General features: G+C 38.4%; 5 protein-coding genes across 5 annotated transcripts; 3 read left to right on the forward strand and 2 right to left on the reverse strand.

Annotated features, from left to right (window-relative positions):
• The first annotated feature begins 5,400 nt into the window (after positions 1–5,400).
• On the forward strand, positions 5,401–6,936 carry LOC130512803 (U-box domain-containing protein 29-like). Its single transcript, XM_057011163.1, has one exon. It carries the CDS (start codon positions 5,488–5,490, stop codon positions 6,772–6,774), a length of 1,287 nt encoding a protein of 428 aa, XP_056867143.1. The 5' UTR covers positions 5,401–5,487; the 3' UTR covers positions 6,775–6,936.
• Positions 6,937–7,753: 817 nt separating this feature from the next.
• Positions 7,754–8,632, forward strand: LOC108859465 (protein MKS1). Its single transcript, XM_018633370.2, has one exon. The coding sequence runs from the start codon at positions 7,883–7,885 to the stop codon at positions 8,516–8,518; it is 636 nt and encodes a 211-aa protein (XP_018488872.1). The 5' UTR covers positions 7,754–7,882; the 3' UTR covers positions 8,519–8,632.
• Positions 8,633–8,638: 6 nt separating this feature from the next.
• Positions 8,639–10,717, reverse strand: LOC108857641 (uridylate kinase PUMPKIN, chloroplastic). Its single transcript, XM_018631645.2, has 7 exons — positions 10,393–10,717; positions 10,113–10,254; positions 9,963–10,016; positions 9,582–9,673; positions 9,231–9,457; positions 8,977–9,153; positions 8,639–8,882 (listed from the first exon to the last, which is right to left on the reverse strand). Exons 1-7 carry the CDS (start codon positions 10,590–10,592, stop codon positions 8,773–8,775), a joined length of 1,002 nt encoding a protein of 333 aa, XP_018487147.1. The 5' UTR covers positions 10,593–10,717; the 3' UTR covers positions 8,639–8,772.
• A 731-nt stretch (positions 10,718–11,448) lies between these two features.
• LOC130512712 (agamous-like MADS-box protein AGL103) lies at positions 11,449–12,542 on the forward strand. Its single transcript, XM_057010958.1, has one exon. It carries the CDS (start codon positions 11,477–11,479, stop codon positions 12,464–12,466), a length of 990 nt encoding a protein of 329 aa, XP_056866938.1. The 5' UTR covers positions 11,449–11,476; the 3' UTR covers positions 12,467–12,542.
• Positions 12,543–13,680: 1,138 nt separating this feature from the next.
• LOC130512711 (protein S-acyltransferase 11) lies at positions 13,681–16,044 on the reverse strand. Its single transcript, XM_057010957.1, has 4 exons — positions 15,508–16,044; positions 14,847–15,069; positions 14,470–14,768; positions 13,681–14,326 (listed from the first exon to the last, which is right to left on the reverse strand). The coding sequence occupies exons 1-4, from the start codon at positions 15,523–15,525 to the stop codon at positions 13,838–13,840; spliced, it is 1,029 nt and encodes a 342-aa protein (XP_056866937.1). The 5' UTR covers positions 15,526–16,044; the 3' UTR covers positions 13,681–13,837.
• Positions 16,045–16,159: the final 115 nt, after the last annotated feature.

Here is a 16,159-nt window from a genome sequence, read left to right on the forward strand (position 1 = left end):
AGTGAAATACCAACCATCCTTATCGTCCATATTAACTCTGCTAAGTGGTATTCTTTCAATAATCTTCGCATCCCGCGGGTCCACCAAATCCTGAATTGCCTGTGAGTTCCAATTCCTAGAACCTGGGATAATAAGAGAGTCCATCGTAAATTCCGGAAACAGATTGTGTTGATTTTTGTTTGCTGGTCTCGGGCGAGTGGTTGGGAGCCAGGGATCATTCCATACTGAAATGGATGCCCTGTTCCCACCCTTTTAATTAGTCCTTTGCTAACCAGAGATCTAGCTGATACAATACTCCGCCAGCCGTATGATGGGGAGTAAGAGCGGATCGGTTCCAGGGGTGAAGCGTTCCTGAAATACCGACCCTTAAAAACTCTAGAAAAAAGAGTTGTCGGTTTATTTATTAGCCGCCAAAGTTGCTTTTCAAGCATTGCCATATTAAAATTCATAATATCTTTGAAACCCAGTCCACCCTCTTTCTTGGGAAGACACATTTTGTCCCATGATTTCCAGTGTAAACTTTAGTACTTCCCCCGGAACTCCACCAAAATTTTGCTACTGTGCTTGTCAGCTTTTATACAGTTGTCTGTGGTAGTCGATAGCACGACATTACATGATTTGGTAGCGCCGTAACCACCAACTTAATAACCACTTCTTTTTCTTCTTTAGTGAAATATTTAAAAGTCCACTCATTGATCCTGGTATCTAGCCGATCTTGGACAAAGCCAAATATTTGGACTTTGGATCCTCCTATATTTTCCGGTAGTCCCAGGTAAGATCCCATGCCACCTATATTTTGTATACCAATATATCACGCATTTCCTGTCTCCTGGATTCTTCAATTTTGTGTCCAAATTGGATTGATGATTTTTGGAAATTTATCAATTGACCTGAAACTGCCTCATAGTCCTTTAAAATTTTTAGTATAGTTTCGCATTTATCCTTTTGTGCCTTACAAAAGAAAAGACTGTCGTCCGCAAACAGTAGATGAGATATTGATGGACAAGCTCTCGCTACTTTCATTCCCGTTAATTGTTTCCCTTGTTCCACTTTCTTAATGTTTGCAACCAGTGCCTTAGTACACATGATAAATAGATATGGGGATAGCGGGTCCCCTTGTCTAAGGCCCCTGTGTGGAGTTATAAGTCCCTTTGGTTTCCCATTTAACAGTACCCGATACTGAACTGAGGAAATACATTCCATCATTAGCTTCGTCCAATGTGGATCAAAGCCCAGTTTGTTGAGTAATGCTTGAATAAAATCCCATTCCACCCTATCATATGCCTTACTCATGTCCGTTTTTATCGTCATATACTTATTTTGACAAGATTTATTTGTCCTCAAACCATGAAACATCTCTTGTGTTATTAGAATATTATCTGAGATCAACCTCTCCGGTAAGAATGCCGACTGTGTTTCCGATATCAACTTTGGTAGACACACTTTCAGCATCTCACATAATACTTTTGATATAATCTTATACCCCACATTGCAGAGGCTAATAGGTCTTAACTATGTCATCCTTGTAGGTTTCTCCGTTTTCGAGATCATACAAATATTAGTAAGATTTAGCCTTGAATTCATTTCTCCTGTAGTTAAAAAACTATTCACCAATTCCACCAGGTCATCCTTAATAATATGCCAAGATACCTGAAAAAATAAGGCAGTCATTCCATCTGGTCCAGGTGCTTTTTCCGGGTGCATCATAAATAGAGCTTGCCTCACTTCCTCCTCTGTTGCTACCTTTAAAAGGCGTTGATTCATCTGGAGGGAAATGGATGGTGTTATTTCCTCGAGAAAATTATCAAATTCAGAGGGACCAGTTGAAGTAAAAAGATTCCCAAAATAATCCACCGCCACCTTTTCCACCCCATCTACCTCTGTTATCCAATTTCCTGTCTCATCATATAGACCCACAATTCTATTACGAATTCGTCTTTGCCTTGTTAAAGCATGATAAAAATTGGTATTTAGATCCCCCGATGAGTACCACATATTTCGGCTTTTCTGATGCCAATACTCCTCTTCATCCTTATATGCATCTTGCAGTTTCTTTGAAATTTCTATAATTTCTTCTTGTGTCCTAGAATCATCAGTTTGTACCTCTTCCAATACTTTCTGAAGGTCTGCAATTTTTTCTTTCCCATATGGTGGATTATCCTTTCTCCATGCCGCAATATCATGTTTACAATTACTAATTTTGGATACAATATCTTGTGAAGATCCATTATTATTCTCATGCCATCCTGAGGCAATCGATTCTAGCAGCTCTTCTTGTCCTATCCATCGTTTATCAAACCGGAATTGTCCTTTTCTCCTGCGTACTTTATCCTCAATAAAAACAACTATTGGCCGATGATCAGACCCTACCATCCCCAAATACTCCGTATAGGAAACCGGAAAAAGAGTATGCCATTCCTCATTAGCTAAAGCACGATCCAGTCGGCATCTGATCATAAAAGCTCCTTTGCCTTTTCCTCTCTACCTTGCCACGACATTTTATTTCCCCTTGCCGGGAATTCTAATAAATCGTTATTCCTTATCATATCGTTGAAAGGGAGAAATGAATTAGCGCTCTTTAAAGCTCCTCCCTCCTTTTCGTGATTACCGGTAATCTTATTCAAATCCCCAATTATGAACCATGATTCCGATCTTGCCAGTCCATATCGTGTTAAACGTTCCCACACTTGTTCTCGCAATTTTTGTACCGGGTCACCGTATACAAAAGTTAAAAAAATCTTTTTACCCAGGGTGACTGCTTCTACATCTATCATTCTGTTACTCGTATATCCAACCTGAACTTGAAATTCATGATTATAAAACAGAGCTAATCCTCCACTTCTTCCATTCGGATCCACTGTGACCAGGTTGTCATAACCAAATGTACCTGTAAATCTTGTACGAAGTCTGCATCTTTTTGGTTTCAAAGAGAAACAGAAAATCTGGTTTATATTTGTACCATATTTCCCGAAATAATTTATTGTCTACTTACTTCTCATTTCCCTACAATATATTTATTTGCAAAGGAAAAAAGGTTCTTTGCATATAAGATTATTTCCAACCCTATTCTATATAGATATTGATATTTTAAAAGAATACATTAGATTAAAGTCCATTTCTATTATACTTTTTTTATTTGAAAAATAGAAATAGCATACATCGGAGATAGGCCAAGGGCAAACGAAATCATCACCTATCAAGAACAATAATGGATGAAAATCATGAAATGAAGGAGATGATGACTGAGTTAATTTATTAAAGGTGAGATCATAGAAATTGGCGCAGATTTTTACCGATCTGCCATAATTGCTGACTGTAGACAATGATGCACATTCGCATCATTATGTTTTAACTTTCCCTCGTACAGTCTTACCAATACGTAAATTATCAAGTTTAATTATATGCTCACGAGTTAAAATACACTCAATTCATTCGTCTGAGATAACACTACAAGGATTCTAGAAAATTATTAAACCGAGAAAAATTATTCCAAATTAAATGATACTACTAACTACCATTCATTACACTATAAAAACACGGACGTGCTATATTTTCAAAATGTATCTGTCAAGTTCTAGTAAAAGCTTTTACGGAAAAAAAAAGTTCTAGTAAAAGTTCTGATTAAGCTTAATTAGCATAAATAAACGGAGAAGATCATGAGTAATAGCCGAACTTATCCACCCAAATTACTAAAACTAAATAATTTGTAATCAGCACCCAAGTTTGATTTTCTATAAGACTATTTCCATCTCACCTCTATTTTGTTTTTTTTAAGTTAAAGATATTTATTATAGTGATGGATTTGTTACAATTTATACCTATATAACAGAGTTCTTATATTTATAGAAAATATATGAAGATATATTATTTCACCTCTAAATATAAAGACGAAAATTAACATTATTTTATATTTTCTTTTAAATTATATAAATTTTATTATATATTCATACAAATCCATTTGTATAACATAGATTTCTAATTTAAGGGAAAATATAAAGATATACATTAAAGATACTCTAAAGCCAACGACTTTATGTTTTATAAGTATTTTTCATTGTTCAAAATTTTATTTAATATTTGTTAAACCGAATATTTTAAAAATTCAAAGTAAGAAACTATGTAGATCATCAATTAGTTATCCATGCTAAAATAAACTAATAGACCGAGATTAAGAGATATATAATAAACTAGCTATTAAAGAAAAATGTACTAGAACTATATCAATATTATTAAAATAGGAATATGACCTAATGATATAGGTGTGATCCAATTATTTTAATATAATTATTAAAATCTCTTACTAATTATTTAAGAAAAATATTATACAAATAAAAACATAAATATAATTAAAACACACAAAATATAAAAATTAAATTATTTAAAAAATATAAAACAAAAATATACAGAGCGGGTCAAAATCTAGTTTTATCATATAAACTTACTTGACAATTATTGATTGTTTCTTAGTATGTATAAAACCCTTCATAAAATAAATCGATCTTAATTACAAATATAGAAAGAGTAATACTGTCTGTAGTTATATATTCAGTCCTCAAGTTTGTTAGTCAATTACACAGCTTCATTTGACAACTAGACAGTCTAACCATATACTATTAGACAACGAAAATGTTATGGATCTATCTTCGAATACTTTTCTAAAACGTTATATTGACAAAGATGACAACCCACAAAAACAAAACGCATTTGCTTTTCTCCCGGCATCAAACATTTTCCCTAGAAAAATATTTCTTTTTCTTTTATCCGTAGTGGAAGCCACAACACAATTTATAATTTGATATATATTTTTTTCAGCAACTTTGATATCATTAACGCAAATTAAAATTTCAAAAGTATATTAGTCGCCATGACCAATCTCAGCTTCCATATATTATATATACCACATTGTAATATTTGCCTGACTGTTCTGCGTTAACACATTGCTTCATTAAAAAACACATTGCTTCATAATGATTGTTCGGTGTCTGATAGTACAATAAAAAGACTACAGATATGGACCAAGTCCATGTGCATCGTTCTCTTGACGAGTTCAGACCAGACCAGGCCTTCATGTAGAATATGGGTCCCACTATTATCCACACACTTCTGGACTCCTAACTCACACGTGAGTAAGAGTCGCACCGTTGGCAGAGCTCCCATCAAACCCTGATCTACCGGTTGCAACATTTGACCGAGCAGGACGGACACTCACAGAAAAAACCTTGACCCAAGACCAAAGAAATTACCTGAACATCTCAATTATTTCGTATTAAATACACAATACTATTATAGTATATATCGAGATATATATGAAACTGTCATGTCTTGGAATATGTTTTGGTTCAAAACGGTGACGCGAGCGTGCATTTGACTCTGTCTTTAAAGCCACCTCTACTCACTTTCTTCCACACCTTTCACTTACCAATACAATCATCATCTTCCCCACCTTTTTTTTTCCCGCATTTTCTCACCATATTTTCCCTTGAACCAATGGGGAGAGATGAAACAGAGACGTACCTTACGGTTCCTAGCTTCTTCAGGTGTCCCATATCTCTCGACGTGATGAAGTCTCCCGTTAGTCTCTGCACCGGCGTAACCTACGACCGCGCAAGTATCCAGAGGTGGCTCGACGGTGGCAACAACACTTGTCCCGCCACTATGCAGATTCTCCGAACTAAAGACTTCGTTCCTAACCTCACTCTTCAACGGCTAATCAAATCCTGGTCAGATTCCCTCGGCCGTCACGCCGGTGGCTCTCCGCCTCGAGGGATTTTAACGGTGGAAGAAGTGAACGAGTCGTTGAGGAGACTGAGTCTCGAGAAGGACGACGACGAGATTCGTCTGGAGAATCTCTCCAGAATCGTCCGATTCGCGAAAGACTCCGACACGAACAGAGAGTTTCTCTGGAAGAGAGATGATTTCGCGCCAATGCTGGTCGACATCGTCGCCGCCGTGGACGGCGGAACGCGCGCGACGACGAAGATCAAGCTAGGTCTCCTGGCGATTATGATTTTGGATACTATGTTCAAGGGAGATAACAACGAGAGAGATCGCGAACGGTTATCGAATCTGATGTTAACGGACGGTGGCGGCCGTTGCTTGACGGCGCTTCTCCTCGCGATTCAGCGCGGGAATCTGAAAACTAAGATCGAGTCCGTTAGGGTTTTGGAGATGATCTCTTTCGACACCAAGTCGAAAGAGATCATCTCAGAACGTGACGGGATCCTAACGGAGCTGATCAAATCGATCAGCTCCGAGACGGATGCTTCTTTGATGGAAGCGTGTTTATCATTCTTAATCACAATCTCCACCTCGAAACGAGTGAGATCGAAACTCATCGCGGAGAAAACGATCACGATGATCAAAGACATTCTCTTGACGGAGACAACGAGCGTCGCCGTGACGGAGAAGTCGTTGAAACTGTTGGAGACACTGTCGTCAAAGCGGGAAGGTAGATCGGAGATATGCGGCGGAGACGCCGGAGGGAGGTGCGTGGAAGGAGTTGTGAGGAAGCTGTTGAAAGTCTCGGAGAAGGCGACGGAGCACGCCGTGACGATTTTGTGGTGTTTGTGCTACGTGTTCAGAGAAGATAAGAGGGCGGAGGAGACGGTGGAGAGATGTAACGGCGTGACGAAGCTGTTGGTGGTGATTCAGAGCAACTGCTCGCCGATGGTGAGACAGATGGCGAAAGATTTGATAAAGGTTCTGAAGGTGAATACATCTGCTTCTGCTTTGTCTGCTTACGAGACGAACACCACTCATATTACGCCGTTTTGATTTTTATAATTGTCATCAGCTATTTTGAACGTAGATATTGTATATATCATGAGAACTTTTTTTTTTTGCTAGTGTGATCAATTTTGCTAAAGTACAGAATTTTTAATTTCTTAAACGTGTATGACTGTATGAGAAACACTATTATCTAACAGTAAAATGGTTAAAGGATAATCGTATGCTTGAAATGGTACTTGCTTCAACATTCGATTTGCAAGTTTTTTATTTTATTTTTGTTAGCAGGAGGACCAAAGCCCAACTAACTTTTGAATGCAACACGACACGATTAACCCAATCCTGGATTTCCTAACGAGATATGCACTTCGGACCGAAAAGCAGTAACTTAAGATCCTGCGATTAACTTACGTGACAATTAACAAATTGGTTGGGCTAAACTGGATGCAGTATTTGGGCTTTAGAAAAGTTGGAAGCGCATTTCTAAATGACTTTCAAGTTGAATCGAATAACCGGAACTACATATTTTTGGATCAACAATAACCGAATTTTCGTTGGAGAAGAAACAAACCAAAAAAATCGCCATAAAAGACCAATCACAACAATTACGTGCTTACAAAAGAACCCAACCAAACATGGTAAGAAATTTCCGACACAGGTTAAAAGTATGTGTTTATATCCCCACAGACTTTTTTTATCCAGATGAGATAAGCATGGTGTCGAGTGGACAATACAACTCAATAAACAAATTATTTTCTTTCGTTTTTGCATTCCTGAAAATAAATTAATGATTAAACTTATGTTTGTTTTGCATTTTCTATCTAGTGACAAACACACAGTCTTAGCTATAGTATTTTTTTGACATCAATCTTAGCTATAATATATATTCGACAAATTTTAAATTTCCTAAATTGAACATGTGCTTTCTTATGTACGTCTAGACGATGGATACAAAAAGTCAACATTTGGAAAGTCAAACTAAACGGTCTGAGAAACCAAAAAAAAACAAAAAACATTGTGTGTTGATGTTTTGGTCAATATACTCGTCGTCAAACATCCCATTCAATTCTCAGACCAAACATAGAAGAAGAACCAAGTTCGATCGAAACTCTTTTACAACAAAAAATAGTGAAAGAGAAAATCCACCAAGATTCTAATGGATCCGTCGGCATATTTCGCCGGCGGTAATCCTTCTGATCAACAGACTCCAAAACGTCAGCTTCCGATCTATGGTCCTCGTCCTTCACCTCTAAGCGTCCACAAAGACTCTCACAAGATCAAGAAACCTCCTAAACACCCTGCTCCACCTCCTCAGCATCGTGACCAACCTCCACCTTACGCTGCTCGAGAGCCGGTGGTTATCTACGCCGTTTCACCAAAGGTCGTGCACACCACAGCCTCCGACTTCATGAACGTCGTCCAGCGTCTCACCGGGATCTCCTCTGAGGTCTTCCTCGATTCAAGAAACGACGGAGATGTATCACCTGCGGCGAGACTCGCCGCGACGGAGAATGCTAGCCCGAGAGGAGGAAAGGAACCGGTAGGAATCTCGACGGCTATGGAAGAAGCAGCTGAGTTCAGTGGTTACCCGCCGGGTATACTCTCGCCGTCTCCGGCTATGTTACCGACAGCTTCCGCCGGAATGTTCTCCCCGATGTTTCATCTAGGTGGGTTGTTCTCCCCGGCGATACCACCCGGATTATTTTCGCCGGCGGGAATAATGAGCCCTGGTTATGCTAGTTTGTCTGCTTCACCAACTTTTGCTGATTTCTTCAGTCACATTTGGGAATAATAGATTATTAGTTTTTTTTTTTTTACATTTATGTAACTTTATTAATTTTGACATTATCCAAAAATAGCCCAAAGGGTTTTAAAATGAGTTTTGTGTATTTGTAATCTAAACTATATATTATATAACATCTCATTTAACTTTCAAAACTTTTCAGACAGATAACGTTCCTAGGAAGTAAAGAGGTTTCTGCAAGCTATATATAGGAGTTGTAAGATTCTCCTGACCTAAGTTACTATATTAAGGAAGAAGTTTCTTCATGTGTTTGCAACAATAGAGTTCCAGGTTCCACCAATCAGTGTACCAACTCTCTCTCCTTTAATTGCTTTCGCAATGTTTCCAGGCTCAGATAGATTGAAAACCACAACTGTGACACAAAAAAAACACACATTCTTGTTGGAATTTAGATGATCATATATTCATATGTAAGTTTCGAGAGTGTGTTTATATATAAAGAAAACCTGGGATGTTGTTTTCTTGGCATAAAGTGATAGCAGTCATATCCATCACAGAGAGATCCTTTGAGGTTACTTCTTGGTACGTTAGTGATTCGTGGAGGCGAGCGTTTGGGTTTCTTTTAGGATCATCGTCAAAGACTCCATCGACATTCGTTGCTTTCAGCACTACTTCTGCGTTAACTGTGGGAAAAAAAGCGTTTAATGAATCACTGAAGGAAACTTTTAACACAGAAGCTACCTTTTTTTTTTTAACTTACTTTCAGCACACCGAAGAGCTGCTGCAGTATCAGTTGTGAAGAACGGGTTGCCTGTTCCTGCTGCGAATATCACAACCCTGCCTTTCTCTAGATGTCTAATTGCTCGTCTTCTAATGTAAGGCTCTGCGACTTCCGACATTCTGAAAGCGGTTTGGACACGTGTTGGGATTCCGATGCTCTCCATTGTCGCTTGAAGGAATATTGCGTTCATCACAGTTGCCATCATCCTGTCAAATTACAGATGAACCAATGAAACAAAAAAAAAAAGACAGAGAGTGAGTGAGACGAACAAGAACACTGTGATAGAGAAGACTCGTGTGGCACAAGAGAAGTCAAGAATGGACGTGTTACCCGATGTAATCAGCAGAGGAGCGATCAAGGCCACTGCAGCCAGCCCATGTGGATCCACGAAATATGTTTCCTCCTCCAACTACAATCGCTACCTGTTGTAAAAGCGTAAGAAGACCAAGACAGAGCATAAAGTACTTTGCAACCTCTATGACCCAGACCCATTTGTTCACTTATGTTTAAAGCATAGATCTCTGCCTTGCGACTCAAGTTCATGCTTCTTGTAAGTTTGAAGTTAACTAATTAGTAAGCATTTTATCATTTTGTCCTTTTGTCAATCAATATGTCTAGAAAAGAGCTCAAGGCTTAATACCTAACAACTACAAGCCGATGAATCCATGATACTCAATCACACAATAAGAAGAGAAATGTTTAGAGAATAACCTCAATGCCAAGCCGAGTCACTGCTGCAACTTCCCTCGCAATCGACATAGTGACCTAGTTAAGATTAGTGTGGAACTTGGATGAGTCTTGTGGAAAAAGGAAACAGAGAAACAAGGAAGTTTATTATGTATGCATTCACAAAAAAGAAACCTTAGGGTCAATGTTCTGTTGCTCGTCTCCAGCAAGAGCTTCTCCACTGACTTTAAGCAAAACCCTTCTCCACTTAAGCGGTGGGTTGGATGTTCCATCCAAGGAAGGCATTCCAGGAAACGATGACTGCCCGTTTAACCCACTGAAATATTATTACACAAGAATTTAACAAAGAGCAGCCAAAAGTGTTTTTTGCAATATGTTTTTTAATCAGATCCTAAACTCTTTCATTTAGGAATTATCACAAACACCTGGTGGGCGTAAAAGGTTAACAACTGACCTCCCATTCCTGGGCTCTGGAGTTGAGCCATTATTGGAGTACGAAGAAGAAGAAGAAGAGCAGCTGATAAGTACACGCCTGCTGACATTCTGATCGGAGAAGAAACTAGGCTGGCGAGGCGTGAGAGGCAAGAAAGAGGTTCGGGAAATAGAAGAAGTTGAGATTGGTAAGTGAGAAGTGAGGGGCAACGGAAACGCCATTCGCCGGAGAGACAAAAGATGAAGAGAGTTGAGATTGTTGCTTATGATTTTAGTAGAGAAGCGTCGCCGGCAAGGAGGAGGGGCTTGAGTTTGAGAAGATAAGGGTCTGGTTCGAATGTAATTATCTCATTAAACTTGTCCTTCTCTATTGGACATTCTTTTATTTGTTCTTTTTTCCTGCCATAAAATTCATCTATTTCTTTGGTTGTGATATAAATAATATGTTTCAGAAATATATTATTTGACTGCTTTGAAAGTTAACCAGTTTCTATCAAAATTTATAATTTAGTGATTTGTGTAAAATTTATAAAATTATCAGATGTATAACCAATTTTTCAATAGTTTTTTTTAATTTGGAATGAAATGTTCTTATTTCTTCCTTTTGCAGTTTTACAACATGATGAAAGACATGTCGGATGTATCATGTATTTACATTCCATTTTATGTTATTATTTATTTAAAGAGAATCGTTCTAAAATTTAAATTTAGATTCAAAAATAAAATTAGTGAATTTCAAAATTTATACAGAAAATATTGATTATAGACTTGTAACTGGATAGTATAAACTGAACAATGTGTACATCATTCTCAAAAATTGCCAACTTAGTCGGCCGTTGTTTGCTTGTATAACAAGTATACATTATACATACCTCATCTATGTAAACACATTTGCCATTTTATTTAGCCAAAATATAAATATTTCCTTATTAGAAACATAAAACACTAGTTTAAAAGGAAAATCATATGAAAAAAGGAAACCGATCTAGCTAATCATTACGATATTTCTGTTAATATTTTCTATATATATATATGTATATGGAAACCCAATGAACAATAATCACACCTCTTCATTCAGTTGAAAATTAAAAAAAAAAAACATAACGATGGCTTCGTCTTCATCTTCTCGCTTCAAGAAACCTTCTTCTTCGGAAGCTAAACGCTTAACTAGTAGACAAGAGAATGTCTTCAAGAAAGCTAGCGAGCTTTCAATTCTCTGCGGAGTCGAAGTCTGCGTCATATACTATGGATCATACGGAGAGCTCAAAACATGGCCTGCAGACAGAGAGAAGGTCAAAGACATGGCTCGAAGGTACAGTGAATTAAGCGAGACGCAGCGAAGCAAAAAACAATATGATCTTCGCAAGGTTCTTGAAAGTATCAAGAAGGATGATGAGTCCAAGAAGAAAAAGACGAAGACGAAGAAGAGAGCGAAACTTGGATCTCATTACAAGTATCCAGATTGGGATCCGAGGTTTGATAATTACTCTGCAGAAAAGCTCGAGGAGCTGATTATGTCCTTGGAACGTAGTCAGACCATGATGCAACGTAGGCTTGGAGCTGTTGTTGAAGCTCAAACACAGAAGAGGAATATGCATTACACCAACATGGCTCGTCAAGAACAGATGATGATTCAACAACGTCCGAACCAAGCTTCCATGGATCTGTTTAACCCTAGGATCAGTACTTTATCGCAAAGCCAAGCCTCGACATCAGCTTCTAACCAAGCGTATTCTCTGGCTCCGGATCCACTGACGATATACCAGGATCCGTGTATGGAGGAGATGTACTCTAGGTTACTTGGGTCACAAGAAACTGGAATGAATGAGGTTTTTAACACGAGTATGTTTCCCTACAACAGCTTCAACTCCAACTGTGTTAATGTTCTCCCAAACCAGCTTTATCAGAATTGTTTCAATGTGAACAATCCCTATGGGGTTCAAGAAACTGGGACTAATGGGTTGCAGCAGAACATGGACATGTACGGCTACAACAGCAACACCAATGGTTATCCGCATCAGCTTTTTCAAACACCATCGGTTTATCAGTACATGGATCGGTCAACACAGGATGTCAAGCCTCTCTATCAGATTTGATCTCTGTCAATCTCTTAAAGATTATAGAAACATATTCTTATATATATACTTTGCATGATGATGCAACTATCAGTTTAGAACATTAATCAATCTCTGTCTTTTCACAATAATGTCAGAAGATTCGATATATGCCATGTGACTAACTATATAATGTGAGTGAGTTTGTTTTGTGTCTATTAATATCTCCATGACGGTCTCTTTCCTATTCTAATCTAAGATTTTTATTTTTGTAATCATTAATGTTTGCTTAATAAAACCCTTTATGGAAGCCTTTTGGCATAAACTCACTAATCATCATCACTTGCATAAAAAACTAAAAAAAAAATGGAAAAAAGTGCAAGAGATTCAACTGGCTTCGAGCCAAGTACAATAAAGTGTTACTTTGCTGTACACAGTGAACATTATTACAGTAAAGTTGAGTTCAACAAATTCGGCTGTGATCAAAGCAGCAGCCATAATGGTCGGGAAGACAAAACTAGAAAGCCAAGGGAGACGAGGCATCACGCCTATTCAAGCATTCAATCAGAATCATAATGTAATGGACGTGCCAAAACTCACTAACCACTGGATGAAATCAACAAGTAATAGCTAACTGCTGCTGCTGAGAGTGAAAAAGTAATCAAGACAATCATCATTCAATGGTAAAGAAACCTGTTCCGGTCCAAAACACCGTGACCATGGAACAAATTGATTAGATTAGCAACATCTCAGCAACTTATAGCGCAGTTTCTTGGAGGTGGACAGCCCACTCCACAGCTTGCACTGTTGCATTCAGAATCTTGCATGGTTGTTCAAGCAAACCAGGCTACTCAAAGTAAGCAAATGTCGATGGGACTCATGAGCAAGCTCTAAATCCCAATACTTCTGAGGCTAATAAAGAAGAAGAGGGTAAGATAACAAGAAAGATAAGGAATGAGGGCGTTTAAGTTTGCGCTTGTTGAGATTGTTAAGGTGGCTTCTGAAACCAGCTTGGAAAGAAGGTAAAGACGAACAAATATGGTTCAAAAACATAGTGAAGAAAGTTGTCGAGAAAGTGGCTGGCTCATTACAACTATTAGGTTCCTTCATACATTTAATCAAACCGCAAACAGGCGATGGTCCTAACCGTTGTTTTGTTTGTCTTAAAGTCAAGGCATAGAAGACATAACTTGAACTGGACACTCCCATGTCATTGTTGAACTCAAGGCATGTCAGGCAAACAAAATTTTACAATCTTGAAACAAATAGAAAATTTACCATTATCTTATGAACATGTGGTTTCACAAACGAGATACAAACTTTGCTCATATCCATTACCTGTTAGCTCCAAAAACAAGCTCCAACTATTGCAGGAAGAAACAGAACAAACATCCACAGCTCACCATTCTCTTCTCATGTCTTATGCCTCTTCCTCAAGTTCCGTACAGTTGGCAAGTACCTTTCAATTAAAAGTGGACATCCAAAAAACTTCAACAGATTCCCACAGCTCTTTTCACCATCTTCCTCACTTCCTTGAGAACTCAAATGGCTTAAGTAAGTCTTGCCTTCATAGATATAGCTAAGCTGTTGCCATAGCAAAACACTTAGCCCAATCGCCACTGAAAAACTCGCCACAAAGAGGTACACTAGAACAAGGCCTCGGACAGAGACGAAGATAGCGTTCGCTATGTAAGCAAGTATGATATTCTTCACCACTCTCAGAACAGATACGCTATTAGCATGTGCCATGTCGGATGCATACGCTGCTTGGTTTTCCAGGGGTGGCAAGATATGGATCAAGGTATATACACACATAACCGAAGCGTAGATTGTGCTTATCACCGCTGAGATAAGGAAGGCGATGAAGTTTTTGTGATTACCCGCACCAACACAGTTACCAATCTGCAAAAGACAACACATGGAGATTCATTAGCCTCAAGACACAGGTTAAGGTATTGAGGACGATTATATGAAAAGGGACAATGAACTTATATGTGAAAAAAAAAAAAAAAAAAAAAACTTATATGTGAAGGTATGAGACTTACAAAGGGGCAATGATGATCCATGTCGAGGACACACATGCCACAGGTGCGACAATGATGAGTTCTAGGTGACTTTGGTTTGGAGCAGTGGTGACAAAAGGTATAGTTGTTAAGTGCGCCGCTCCCTACTCCAGGGTGGGTTCCATAAAGAATATCTATTGGTTTCCCGGCGCACTTAAAAGCAACAAGTATGAATGTTGATAACGTTGATATAGCCAGGGACACTACTACAACAGAATGGAATATCCCACAAGCCAAGCTGATCGAAAACACGACCGGAAACGCTGCCCAAATCCCACCACCTGAAGTTTCATTCCAGAATGAGTATTATCATTTCTAAAATTTAGGTTATTCTTTTGGACTAGTTCAGAGGAACTTACATATGACAAAGAGCATAAAGACAGCAAGAATAACAACAAAACAGCGGTCACGGAACCGTCTCAACCCAAAGTTTCGGGTTTCAACTCTGACGGGATTCTGATTGGTGATTGCACCACACCAGCCACACTTGAAAACAGGTGCGTAGGATGGAAGCACAAGGTTTAGTCCACAGCCCCAGCAAATAGTTTCATACTCTTCGTTTATGGTCGTAACAAAACTCCCCTGGAGAAAGAAACAAAAAAAAAAGGTAACAGTTATACATCTCAGTTGGCTCTATCAAAACCTATGCAAGAGAAGAGCCCCCACAATACAATGGGGTCACCCAACACACACACACACAATACCACAAAGACTTTATTATGTTCCTCTCTATTGAATACTGATGATTACCAAAGCTAAAACCTTCTCATTCGTGAAGCAAGTCCTTTAAGGTCAGATATAAAGGATTTGCATCACATATATATATATATATAATGCCATATATATCTGATGAACTCTGCACTCTTTTGTCCTGTATTTTCCAATTATATACTCTGAAACTAGTTTACAAGACCCTCCTGACATTCATAATCTAATTCCAAAATCCACACAATGAGAGCACCTTGATCTCCTAAACCGGTAGTAAATCAGAAGTTGAGATCTTGAAGGGAATGCACTAACCTGGGAAGACTCTTCCATGGCTTCCTCAGAGATCCCCACAAGATTTACCAAAAGGCTCTGAGAATCCACAAACTCAAAATCTCTTCTTTATGGAAACCCCAAACGCACGCAAGAGAATATTCGAAATCTCTTCTCTATAGAAACTCAAACGTAAGAGAATATTCGAAACCTCTAATCATGGGGAGAGGCTCAACCTTGTTTGATTCGCAGATTCAGAAACCTATCAGCTGCTTCTCCCTTAAAAAGCTACCGTCTTTCCACAAAGATCTGATACATCTCTTATTGGGTTTTCTCAAATTTATCAATCAATCCGAGATTGCTTGGAACAAGGGCATCAGATTCTTCACAGGTTGTTTAGGGTTTGACCGTCTTTATATTCACAGATACGCTTCTAAGGAATATGAGAAATTCAAATTCTGAAAGAGCAATCTACCGTTAACGTTAACGAATGACACCGTTAGCGACGGCGACGGTAGACACCGTGAAATTTTGATCGGAAGCAAGGGAGAAGGAGAAGAAGGAGTCTGATTATCCACAGCCGCGAGAAAATGAAACTACTTTTCATATCTAAGGCCCTCCTAATATATTATATTTCTGTTTGGTCCCTATATTATATACTAATTACAATACTGTAAACATAAATAATTATTGT

This window comes from Raphanus sativus, chromosome 5 (genome assembly GCF_000801105.2).
Source record: "Raphanus sativus cultivar WK10039 chromosome 5, ASM80110v3, whole genome shotgun sequence".
NCBI lineage: Eukaryota > Viridiplantae > Streptophyta > Magnoliopsida > Brassicales > Brassicaceae > Raphanus > Raphanus sativus.